Below are 13748 nucleotides of genomic sequence, written 5' to 3' on the forward strand. Positions count from 1 at the left end.
TGTGAGTCTCTTTCTGTTTTGTAAATAAATTCATTTGTATCATGTCTTTTTAGATTCTACATATAAGGGATGTCATATGATAAAAAACCTTATTTCTTGAAATCTATACTTTTATTTATTTATAGACTACCAGGACATTAAAGATGGTGATAAGGGGAAAAAGACAAATTCTGAGCTATTGTTTGAGAAATTGGAACATTATCATCACTTTTTACTTCTATTTTCAAAATTTTGCAAAAAAGTAGCAGCTACTATATGATGAGAAATTAATAGTCAACCACGAAAACTTTACTCTTAGACACATTACAAACAAAAGAACATCAAATAACTCAGAAATTCTGAACTTAATGTGAAAGAAAGTCTTTCATGAAAGGCAGCTACTGTTCACTTTTACATACATCCAACAGAAATTATAAAAAAATCACCTATACATTTGGGGCTATATTTTAAACATCTTTTACCTGCCAGATGAATAAAAGGAAAAAAAAAACCACAATGAAATGACAGCCAATGGAAATAAAATTATAAATAAACGAGGGTGTGAATATGTTAGAAATTTAAGGGCTAAACTACTCTCTTTTTGAAATGTGTATATATAAACTAATGCTGGGTTCATGAAACATTAAAAAATCTATTCCTAAATAGGCAGCAAAAATATAATATTAACGGTGATATTAATACTTACAAGGGGGATTAAAAAAAACTGCTTTTCTTTTATTTAAAAAGAGAGATGTGGTTGGAACCCTTGTTGTCCATCATCTCTGGATTTCTATGACAATAAGACTACTATAAATTTGGTCATAAATTTCTTCTAACTGAATTATTTAAAATAAAAGAAGAGGAGTTAAGTGGCTAGAAAAGCTGAAATAACTTTAAAAATGGTAAAAATGTTCTGTTCTATCCACAGAGTTCTTATACAAAGAAAACTGACAGTAACACCAACAATATGAGAACAGGGTCAGAGCAGAGTCACAGAAATGCCCCCAGCACACCGAACAGCTGACTCTGTAATTGGCTTCAGCATGTACTCTGGATTTCTCCTCTTTTGCTTTTTAGTTGTTGCTGTTGTTTGGCCTCCCTGCATGGCTTGTGGGATCTTAGTTCCCTGTTCAGGGATTGATCCCATGCCCCCCTGCCATGGAAACGCAGAGTCCTAACCACTTGCCTGCCAGGAAGTCCCCATTTTTGTTTTAACAGAACCCTCCTCGACTTGGGCAACAGTGAAAATCCTAACTTTGGGCCTAGTTTTCCCCTAGAAACTAATCTTAGATATTTCATCCAAAACCAGCTCTCAGGCGTTGGGTTTACTTTTACTATGTGCAAGTTTCCATGGACATGGGTATGTTTTTAACAAACCAAATAAACAGATTTAGAAAATGCACATACTCACTGATACCATGAAATCAGACTTAAAGAGCTGGAAGGTCCCTCACAAAGTACCGCCTCTAAGGATGACTACAGTGGTTATTTATATGATGCTCTATTCCCAAGCAAACCCAGTGATGCAGGCCACACACCGCCCTTGGTACCCAGTCCAGTAAGAGCCACTCTGACTGTGGTTCTTCTGATGTTCTCCCCTGCGAAGTATAGTGGAGGACCAGCGGCACTAGCATCATTTGGAGCTTGTCAGAGACGTAGAATCCTGGACTCCACTCAGAACTGCTGTCCAATGAGACCCCGGAAGTGGTGCACAGGCACCGGGGGTCTGAATACACTAGTTTCTCCTACTAAGTGAATGGAATATAGCTGGTGAGCACCTTCTCTTATCTCCCTAGACAGCTGTTAAGCAGTTGCCCTGGTCTTTCCTTTCAGTGAAATAACTAGTTCCCAGCTTTTTCTCACCCAGCCTATTGCTAAGCTCATATTCATCTTATGCTATTTTTATTTTTTAAACTTCACTGAGTGCCCTGAATCCTGCATCATTCTCTTAAGATACAGAACAAAAACAGGCTCCACAACACAATTCTGAGCTAGGCAAAAGCATTTCATCCCAGGGTAGGGGTCATTTTAAAACCTGTTTGTTTTTTTAAAAACAAGAACCTCTGGAAATATTCTGCCCTTATGAAATTTCAGAAACTCTGCTTTTATTATTAGTGAATTTGATAAAAGTACTTTATAATTTTAGATTTGAACAACCTCCAAAGGACAAAATAGTTCAGTCTGCAGCAAGGTCCTCGCTAGCCTCCAACCTGAACTCTCTACATGCGAGCCTCAAAACCAAATTCCTCCAGTTTGTTTCCTAATGTTTACTTCCCAGAACACACTGCCTGCATCCTTTATGTGCCCATGCGGACTCCTGCTTAGTATGCGAATTATCTCCCTGCCTTGGGGCTCTGTGCCCACCCAACTGGGTGAGCAGCACCATCACACAGGCCTCAGGGTCACTGCGAAACACTTGCTTCCAGTGCTTTGCTAACCCTGAGATTAGCATATAACACAACTGTGATGTTGTCTTTCCAGGGAATAATGGAACAACCACCTTCGAACTAAAACTTGAGCAACACCTAAGGCCCCAGGGACAGGTGGATTTTATCCTGAAGAGTCGGGGCTTGCTGTGCCAAGGCCACAAGAAAGAGCTGATTGTGTGTGTGTGTGTGTTGGAGGGGTGGTGGTGGTGGTGCTGGGCTGCTCTGAGCAGACCTGTGAGTGGAAACCCTCATCCCTTCAGAGACCAATGTAAATTCTCTCCTAAGAAAAAGTATCCTCAGTCTTAACCTCAGATGTTTCATTTCATACCAACAGTAACTAGAACTCCCATAACTAGAAAGTAACTAGAAAAACTGCCATAATACTCGGGGAATGGGCCACCAGAAGCAAGAGTCAGTCACTGATTTACAACTGCAAAGAATCCAGATACTGGAACTCCCAAATCAAGAAATGTCGAAACAAAGGATGAATGTCATGTTTAAAGACATAAAGGTGGAATCAAAAATAAGCAAACCATAAGAGACCATGAAAAATAATAAGGCAAATAGAACTTCTGGAATGAAGAATGTAATTGGATCAAATATAGCTAAAGAGATAATTAATGAAATATACATATGAATAAATTATCCTCAGTGTAGTACAGAGAGACAAGCAGATGGAAAATGGAAGATGGATAAAGAAATAAGGAGGGTATGAGTTCTAAAAAAATCTAACGTAGAAAGTTAACGTGTCTTGCCAGAATCCCAGAAAGAAAGAACAAAGAAAATGGAGGTGTGGCAGTATAGAAAGATAATGGCTAAAATTTCTAGAACTGATCAAACACATGTATTGACAGATTTAAAAAAACAAGCACAAGATATACCAAACACCAAGTAGTATAAATAAATCAATTCACACCTAGACACACTACAGTAAAACTACCGTATAGCAGTTACAGAAATATTTCAAAAGCAATTAGAAAAGATTGCCTACACAGAAACAAAAATGATTAGACTAATAATCAGAATCAAAAAACTCAATCAAACTTGATCATATATACCACTTGCTTTTTCAAAAAACTTCAACAGCTTAAAGAAAAAAGGCCAAATGCTTCAGAGTCTAGAATTTATGACCCTCTACAAATCTGTTCCATTATTAATCTACTCTTCCAGTCAAATCTTCTGATACTGTTTTTTTTAATGTGGTAAAGTATATGAAACATAAAACTAGACTATTCTGTTACCCTAAACACATTGTGTTGCTTCTGTAACCTCTAGGCCTCTGATTATCTGCTTTTGCCAGATGAACTGGCTTCCTGCCATCTCTGCCTACTGAAATGATACCTTTGTTTTACATTTTTTAAAATCTCTCGGTCACACTGCGTGGCATGTGGGATCTTAGTTCCCTGACCAGGGATTGGACTTGTGCCCTCTGCATTGGAAGTATGGAGTCTTAACCACTGGACCCCCAGGGAAGTCCCAACGACACCACTTCTCATCAACTCTGAAGCTTTCCCCAATCACCCCAATTGAATGATCACCCCATTTACAGTACATGCTAGCTCATATTAGTTATTAGTCTACATATTTTATTTTCCAACTAAACTGCAGCATCTTTGAAGGCATATGCTCAGTCAAACTGATTTTTGGATTCCACTCCCTCTCTTACCTCCTGCACTCCCAGACCAGTAAGTGATATAGTTTGAATACATGAAAACGCATCAGGCACCAAGTGTTTAAAAGGATAAGATTAACTTCTGGCCTAGGGTGGAGATAACTCCTGGAACTCATGAACTCTGCTCTCTGGGACCTCCTGAGTGCTCACCTGTTCTGGCTGGCAAACGGTGCCTGGTCTATTGGCAGAATGCTCTCAGGCCAGGGGGCGGTCTGATTTGGAGGTGCTTGCTGTTGGCTATACTGAGGGCCCCCCATGTTCATCTCCAGTTCAGATGGCCCTGAAAAGGGAGAAGAAAACAACCCCTGAATCTTACAACTTGTAATTAGCGAAACGTCTGTTTTGGAATAGAAAGAGAAATACCTGGCTGACAGAAAAAATAATAATTAGGTGGAAATAATAAGACAGAATTTTTGTTCTGAAATAGAACAAAAGGGCAATAAACAGCAAGGCTAATCACCCACTTTGAGACTCTAGATGAGCAGTTCCAAACCCCTTGTACTCAGGAATTTTTACACTAAGTCACTTCAGTTGTGTCCGACTCTGTGCAACCCCATGGACTATAGCCTGCCAGGCTCCTCTGTCCATGGGATTCTCCAGACAAGAATACTGGAGTGGGTTGCCACGGCCTTCTCCAAGGAGTTTTTATACTCTTATTAATGTACAGGCTTTTGTGTAAGTGGGATGTATCTTACTGCTATTTACTGTATTGAAAATTAAAACTGGAAAATAGAAAAAAATGATTCTTAATTCATTTAAAAATCATCATAATAAATCTACTATGTTATAAACAAGACTTTTCTTCCAGTAGTATTGAGACATAATTGACATACAGCATTATGTGAATTTAAGGTGTATAGCACCATGATCTGACTTACATACATCATGAAATAATTATCACATTAAATTTAGTGAACATCCATCATCTCAAGTAGATACAAATGAAAAAAAAGAAAAAAAATTCTTTTCCTTGTGATGAGAACTCTCAAGAGGATTTACTCTAACAACTTTCATATATAACATACAGCAGTGTTAGTTATATTGATCATGTTATACATTACATCCCTAGAACTTATCTTACAATGGAAGTTTGTGCCTTTAAACCAGCTTGCCTTTCTCTGCTCTCCCCTACCTCTGGTAACCACAAATCTGACCTATTTTTCTATGAGTTGTTCATTTGCAACACAGATAAGATTTTTTTTTTAAGCCAACTTTATTATATATCCATGAGAGAATAATAATATCTTTATATTATTATGAGAATAGTTTTGGCCTTGCAGATCCCCTAAAAGGGCATCAAGGTCCCGGACATAATTTTGTGAAGTGCTGGTCTTAGTAAGACAGGAGTAGAAAGAGGGCTCAGACAGCTCAGACATGCTCTTTCTTAGAAACTCTTTGTAGAGGTTTAAAGCTAATGCATGATATGAGCTCTTTAATGATTTTATTATCACTGTCTATGGACTTGTCTTCCATTACAATAGGTTTTCTGTTGAGTTCACAGCTTTTATGAGTTTATTAAAAATCAGAGCAATTCAGCTACACAATGAAGCTCATAGAGCCATTTTTCAAGCTCAAAAGCTATATGTCATTCACGAAGAAGGATGAGGATAAATGAAATTTCTGGACAGAAAGGATTTACTATGATGATTTTTTAAATGAATGAATTAAGTATTTTAGAAATTTCCCAGCGTATTTCTGCATGGAAATCTGGCCATTTTTAGTATTTTTCATGCAAGTCTCAAATTACGTGAATTTACACTCGGGAATCGTGCATTATTAATTGGAAGTACACTCTCCATAGAAAGGCAACATGAATGTCATCTCAGAAACAGTAAGCTAACATGTGCTGAGCAATGAACAACTAGAAGAGAAAGCCGATGCCAGGGTGGGGTGGCCATTCTGCATCATTACGTCAAAACCGTCCTGGCACCTTTCCGGTAGTGACTCGGCGCTTACTCATCCTGCACTGGGCTTCCCCCGTGGCTCAGTGGTGAGTCTGCCTGCCAATAACGCAGGAGATGCAGGTTCCATCCCTGGGTCGGGAACATCCCCTAGAGGAGGAAGTGGCACCCATTCCAGTATGCTTGCCTGGGAAATCCCATGGATGAGGAGCCTGGCTGGCTACAGTCCATGGGGTGGCAAAGAGTTGGACACAACTTAGTGACTAAATAATAACAACATTCTGCACTATCTAAGTATATGAAAAAGTACATAAACATGACCTTATCTGAATTATGGCAACGGGCAAGTGGAAGGTTAGTATGTCAATATTAAGAAACAAGAATGAGCTATATTAAGTTAAAAAAAAATCATTTATTGAGATATAACTGACATACTATATACTTAGCTCACCTAAAGTGTATGATTCAGTGTCTATTAGTGTAGTTGCAGAGCTGTATAACCATCCCAATGATCAATTTTAGGACGCTTTCATCCTCCCACCCCCAAAAAACCTCATGATATAATTAGGAGTCACTCTCCATTCTCCCCACAAAGCCCCAGCCCTAGGAACCCACTAATCTTTATCTACAGATTTACTTGTTTTGGACATTTCATATAAATGGTATCAAACAATGCGTCTGATCATTAATTTTAATAACATGTGAACTGTATCCAACAGAATTCTAGTGATCCTTATATTTTCTGAGTTGCTCTATAAGACCTTGCTCTTTCAGTGAAGACCTGGGAGAGTCTTGTTTAACAGTCTAGGGTGAAATGTGCTGTGCTTAGTCGTGTCTGACTCTTTGTGACCCCATGGATTATAGCCCACCAGGCTCCTCTGTCTGTGGGATTTTCCAGGTGAGAATACTGGAGTGGACTGCCATTTCCTTCTCCAGGGGATCTTCCTGACCCAGGGATTGAACTCGCGTATCTTACATCTCCTGCCTTGGCAGTGGACTCTTTACCACTGTGCCCCACCTAGTCTAGGGTGGTGCCCAGAAATCTGCATTTTTAGGTCCTGATGACCATGCAGAGTCAGGGACACTGCCGCACTGTTGAAATGCTTCTTTAAAATATCATCTATATGATATTTCTAGTGTTACAGTGTAATCCACTCCCTGCAAAAGTTGAAATCGGATAGTTTCAAACAAAAACGAAACATCATAAAGGTAGTGAGTTATCTTATTTTACTGGAAAACCTGCAATTCTATGGCCCTGTGCAGAGATCTTCAGCAAAGTCCCACATATGATAGCCTGACACGGGGCAGTGGGGAGCAGTGGCGGGGGGTATTCTCTAAACCGCAAATGACAAGCCTGACAGAATTTAAGGAGCTGTTCCTCTCTCCTTCTAAGAATGCATCAAATTGAAAAGCAAAGAGTACAGGAACCACCTTACCCATATTCATGACCTGAGGTTGAAGCATCTGTCTTTGGCCAGGCTGGCTGTTGGGTCTCATGGGGATGCTGGCTGTTGGGTTCCGAATCATACCTCCTTGGATCGGCCGGCTCATGGCATTGCTGGTAGCAGCACAGGTGACCCTCACGGCAGGACTCTGGGGCGCCCACTCCCCAGACGGCATGGTGGGCCGGGCAGCATTGCTGCCAAGCATGCCTACAGGCGCGGCAGAGAAGACAGAGGTGTGGTGACTGGAAACATAGTCAACACACAGGAACACGAGACGCTCTTATTCTACACGAGACAGACAGTTGTTCTTAATACACAGTTAACCCAACAGCTCACGCCCTCACCGGGCCAGATGCGAGCCTTGGGTAAGAAACACAAGCCGGCAATTACTATGAAGTTTTTCACAACACAGACTTGCCACTCTTTACAGTTCGGAAAAGCTGTTAAAGTTGTTCCCATATGTACTTAGAGACAGGTGCTGTGGTGTGTGGATAACCCCAACTTCCTTCCTCAGGAAGTGAATCACATTAGCTGATATACACGTCATTGCTTTACTTTCCAAAAGGGAGGTGAGGCCAAGAGAAACAAGGTAAAAACTGATAATCAATCTTCTAATTCTAAACCCAAATCACAGAGAATATCCCGCGAAGCCTTGGCCAGACTTTAAATCACAAATCCCTTTCTGAGCATTACAATTTGTTAAGCTTCAAAGCTGATTGAGACAGCCTTGGAAGCCGGGAGAATGAGAGCATCTTTCCCCTCTGGTTCTTTGTGGTCACGGCAAGGAAGCGCCGGCCACCTCAGCGTGCCTGGACCACCTTGTTTCTGGTGATGCGAATCTAGACTGGGTAGGGACAGATTTGTAAAAATCCTCTTACGCTTGAGATAGTAACAGCTGCTCAACCACACACACCAGCGAGAGGAGCGCACACTGCCGGCAGATCACGTGCTTGCTCTCTCTGGCCCCAGGATGCTGGCGATGGCCAGACACGGGCTAAAACTTGGTATCCTAAAGGGGAAGAACCCCAAATGAGGACCCTTCATTCTGAAGTGTTTAATAAAGGATGTGCAACAGTTCTGCTTTCAAAGATGTGACTTGCATTGACTTTAATTATGATAAATAACTGAAAACAGGGTATATTTCTGAAATGGGGAGAGCATGTATTGTGGGTGGTTTTTCACTGGTGAAATGAGAATGTACCTCATCAGGATGGTGAAGAGTTAAGTGTAATTAGACTGAACAAGTTAGGACAATATTATATTAGTACATATTTTAAAAACCATTTGAAGACTAGACTTGAATGATAGAAAGATATGGGAGAAAAGATATTTTCTTTTTCAAAAAATCTATTATCTAATCAATATAACAAGATTATATAAAGTCTAGAAAGCAGAAGGGAAAATAATCCATGATTTGAAATATTAATGTAATTATAACCAGGGTAGTCTCTTTCATTTTTTTTTTTTTTAAAGTAAAGCACAGATATTGCTTGGTCTTTGTAGTCTGGATGCCAGTCATCCCCAGGCTGCCTAGATTTGAATATAGGTATGTCCCCAAATTCTTAATGTTTCTCCAAGAACCCAGACGTTGCATTTCACTGATAAGGAGCCACTTTTAATAAACTATTGGCTCCTTTTCTCTGATAGAATTTCATGTGAGTCAACATTTTACTATAAAATCAATACTTTATCTTAAAATAATATAAGATTTATATGGCATTGTTTCTGCAAATAAATAAATCAGTGATGTAGTCAGTGTCTGGCACATTTAGTAGGCACCCAGTAAATATTTGTTGAAACGAATAAACTATTTTAACACAATATAGCTCACATTTCCCATGTGAACTGCTTACCAACAACAGAAAGTTAAAAGAAAAAAAAAAATCCATCTTTTTTCTTTCAACTGAACTCTTATTTTCACTTATCTGAATGGAAATCTGATTACAGGGATGACACACTAAGCTAAAAAAATGCCAAGAATTAAAACCTATGAATATAAGTTTTTCTTATAACATGTTTCTTTCAATGCCTTTGTCTGCAGTTATAAATGGTGAGCAGGACTTCATTAGAACACTCAGCATCCTAAGGGTGCAAGATACCCAGAGGGTACAGAACATGGTGGTTATAGCCATCAGTGCTGCTGCAATGATTCCTAGCCTGAACCGGAAGGAGGTTTGGGAGTATGGCAGCTGCTATGGGAATGACTACCACTTAGGAATATGCATGGGAAACTTGGCAGACACCTTAAGCCACAGCAGGTCAAGGGTCAAACTAGATCACAGGCAACCTTATACATTTTAAAAAATGGAGTTCTTGGATCAGCTACTATTAGGTTAAGCACACTACCACTTAAAATTCATTTTCTTAATTAATACTTTTCAGAATGAGAACTGCTATTGTTACAAGTATAAAAAGGTTGGTGGAATTTTATACTTACATTCTGAAATTCATGAAACACAAATCATCAATTAATAGGAAGTTTTGGGGTTATCCTGGGTTGGAAAGATCTCCTAGAGAAGGGAATAGCTACCCTCTCCAGTATTCTTGTCTGGAGAACTCCACGGACAGAGGAGCCTGGAAGGGCTATAGACCATGGGGTCACAAATCGGGCACGACTGAGCGATTAACACTAACACACTTTTGGGGTTATCAGCAGATTATCACAATATTCTCCATAAACCACTACAAGGTCTAAAATAGTAACTGGAACAGTAGTGAAATAAGCCTTTACTGTAGGATTAGCGAGCAACTAGAACCCTTGTGAAAACAATGATCACAGCATAAAAAGGTCAGCCTACCGGGAGGCTTTCCAATTCTTCACATACCATGCTCATAGTGAAAATCTGCAGAATTTTCTTACATTCAAATGTGTTTCTAGCATAAAAAATTTCACACGGAAAATTCTATTACTTGGATGTGGAGGAATACATCATTAAGTTGAATAACCCACCGATAAAAAGTTAACAGCGCATTTGAGCCCTTACCTGTGCTACTGTTCCCTAAATTTCCTTGGTTTCCTATCATCCCTTGATTACCCATCATTCCTGGCTGAGGTATCACTGAGTAGGGACTACTGTTTCTGATTGGTGGGAAAGGTCCAGCACCCGTTGGGCTTTGCAATGTGATGTCAAGTGGGAAATTCTGGTTTGGCAATAACCTGCCCAGTTGCCCTGGTCGTGGGTTATTAAAAGCTAAGGAGAAAACAAATGAAAATTGAAGGTTAATAGAGGATAATGGAAAATAGTAACAGAAGCAGTGTTCAGGGGAAATGTCGTTTGTAAAATCACAAAGGTATGCATGTCTGGGACCACCTGCTTATTAGGTAAAGACAAATTCACAGGCAAAAAAACATGGGGCGTCCAAACACAGAATTGCAATCTAATCAACACATCTCTAATTTACTTCTTGACAACCTCACAGAGCAATAAAGCACAGGAAAAAAAAATAGGAGAACATGTCTATTATTTACTGTATATTTTTCTCCCCAATATCAACTTCTAATATTCAACTGTATTTGCTAAGTAAACTACAAATATGTTTTTCATACATTATTTGAATTTAGAAATACTGTTTTGTCACAGCTGTGAAGCCATAAATATCTCCAAATGCACCAAACTTGGACACATGTGGTTTGGACTGAGACTGTCATATTTTAACTGGATTTTCCTAGGAAGAGAATTAGGCTAAAAATGTCTATTCTTATTGAAAGTTAGAAGTCTTTAAGTGTGAACTCTGGTACCAAAAGTCAGTATTAAAGCTCTCAGGCCCTGTCAGGCCCTGTTAAATCTTCTAAAGGCCTGTTAATTCTTCTAAATACATATTCTTTGAATTCCAGATTTATTTATATTTGAAATGGGTTCTATGATTAGTTTATAAGAGTTTATTGTGTAGTAAGCACTACATCAATGCACTATACTACCAGACAGACAGTTATTTGGTGTTTTTACAAGAACAAAGATATTGTGGATTACAATTCATAGAGCAAATTTACAAAATAATATCAAGCAGTTTATTTTCTCTGAATGATATAAACACAGCATGAAACAGAACATTTAAAACATACTAACATCCTTAACAATCGGTAAGAGAAATAAAATATTTAGAAGAATTATCATTTGGAATGAAAATTATGGATATGCTTAATCTGACTTTCTCAGGTTTAGCTACCTGGATGCTATTCAATAGTCTGAACAACACCAGGAGGTACAGAAAGGGGAGAACTTTCAGTAACTCCTCTGGGTCTTAAGCATAAGCTCGGTAGAGCATTTGTTATTCACGTCTCAACTCTCTGACTTTGTGATCTCTCATGGGCCATAAGCAACATTCCATTCCCAAACAAATTGGCAGGTCTGACACATAAGCTGCATAAACTCTATTTTGTTTTACCCTTTTCAGAAAGGTCAGGAATCACTTTAAGAAAAGGTCTATTAATCAAAGATATGTTGTAATTTGGTTGATGGTTGCCATTTCTGATTTGAGAACAGATGCTAAGCTTTGTGGAGAAGGCAATGGCAACCCACTCCAGTTCTCTTGCCTGGAAAATCCCATGGACGGAGGAGCCTGGTAGGCTGCAGTCCATGGGGTTGCGAAGAGTCAGACACGACTGAGTGACTTCACTTTCACTTTTCACTTTCATGCATTGGAAAAGGAAATGGGAACCCACTCCAGTGTTCTTGCCTGGAGAATCCCAGGGACGGCGGAGCCTGGTGGGCTGCCGTCTATGGGGTTGCACAGAGTCGGACATGACTGAAGCGACTTAGCAGCAGCTAAGCTTTGGGTCAAACTGTATCAGAAGAGGGAAAAATCATTATGTTCATCATCTGAGCACTAAAGAAGTTCTCTATCTTTCTACAAGATATATCCCTCGTTCAGGAAAGATATTTTCTTCTCCTAAAAGCTACTGGATAACTTTAGGGAACTATGAAGTTTGTAAACCAAGTAAGTGTTCACACACTTCACTAAGTAAAGAAAGACTTCATCTTAAACCTACAAAAACACAAAACTGGTGGCCTGGTGTTTAGGAAAAGGGGCTTTCACTGCTATGGCCCAGATTCAACCTCTGGTTGGGGAACTGAGATCCTGCAAGCTGTGAAGGATGGAAAAAAAAAAAGGCAATACAAACTGCATCTTCTAAAATAGTCTAAGGTCTTCTAGCTTTATATCACACTAATTAAACTCAAGATGCATTTGGAAACCATTTCTGTGATAAATTTCCATGTAAAACTGATATTTATATGAGGATTCCAAAGAGATAGGACAAGATGTTTTTAATGTGTATAGCCCTTTCATGTATAAAGATTTACAATTCTGGTTAAGAAATTTTTACTACTGAGTGTGTTATTCCTAAAAAGTCAGCATAATTTTCTAAGTTTTTATCTTTTAAGTGTTTAGTCTTGTATTAAGACACATAAAATCTATTTTAAACTCCATTTCTGAAGACAGTAACTGAAATGAAGAGAACTTTTATCCAAAGAAACTTTTCCAACATCCAAAGAACTTTTATCTACGCAGGTCAGTCTCACTGTGTTGACTCAACCACAAGCGCCTGCAGAAAGGCCACGTTGACTAGAATCCACTCTGACTACTGTTTTGAAGGGGCGGGACAGTAGATGGTGCTATTTGACCATAGAAACTGTGAAGTGACTAAGCTGTTTGCATCAGATTTCAGTAATCCGTTTCTGATGGTGATTACATGGGAATTTCTTGGCATAACCGTCAACACCCCATACTCACTGCTCTGTGGGATTCGCATCGCTGTTTTCTGGGCTCCGACAAGTGTCACGGGACTGCTTTCAGCCGTGAGTTGCATGAGGTCATTGATGATGGCTTGCTTGTCAACTGATCCAGCAGGGGCGCCTGGCCTCGTGTCCGGGAAAAGCTGCGGTAATTGACTATTTTGCAAATCATCCAAAATCTCCTCCAAGTTGTCCAGCTCACTGCCAGGCTGCAGTTAACAAACAGAAGAGTTTATCCAGTCCTACACTAAGACTGGGTGCCGCAGGCCCATGTGCAATTACAGCCCTGATGGATACAAGGAACCAGAGCCAAATGAGATGCAGACACATGCGAACCTCAGGCCTCACTGTTTATTGATCATCTTTAACAACAACAAAAAATTAAATTGACAAAGGACAAATAATTTAATCTCCTGCTCCTTAATTTCCTCCTTGGTAAAAAGAGATGACTGAATTAGAAAGAAAGCTCTCTTCCAGCACTGGGATTCATTGGCGATTTATAAATTCCCCTTTGTTTTATGCTAATAATTCAATTAATCATGAGTATGAGTATTTCTAATTAACCATGGGTGTACTAGGATTTACAG

General features: G+C 39.4%; 1 protein-coding gene across 8 annotated transcripts in view; it reads right to left on the bottom strand.

Annotated features, from left to right (window-relative positions):
• NCOA2 (nuclear receptor coactivator 2) overlaps positions 1 to 13748 on the bottom strand; it is a 282199-nt gene that overhangs the window by 19007 nt on the left and 249444 nt on the right. For 4 of the 8 annotated variants that reach the window (XM_069600224.1, XM_069600221.1, XM_069600223.1 and 1 more), the window contains 4 exons: positions 13160 to 13370; positions 10411 to 10617; positions 7418 to 7633; positions 4231 to 4360 (listed from right to left, as the gene is read on the bottom strand). In XM_069600224.1, coding sequence (XP_069456325.1) covers positions 4231 to 4360; positions 7418 to 7633; positions 10411 to 10617; positions 13160 to 13370 — 764 coding nt within the window. The remainder of the gene's footprint in view (positions 1 to 4230; positions 4361 to 7417; positions 7634 to 10410; positions 10618 to 13159; positions 13371 to 13748) is intronic. The other 4 variants (XM_069600229.1, XM_069600226.1, XM_069600228.1 and 1 more) reach the window with 1 other exon arrangement.

This window comes from Ovis canadensis, chromosome 9, assembly GCF_042477335.2.
Source record: "Ovis canadensis isolate MfBH-ARS-UI-01 breed Bighorn chromosome 9, ARS-UI_OviCan_v2, whole genome shotgun sequence".
Taxonomy (NCBI): Eukaryota; Metazoa; Chordata; class Mammalia; order Artiodactyla; family Bovidae; genus Ovis; species Ovis canadensis.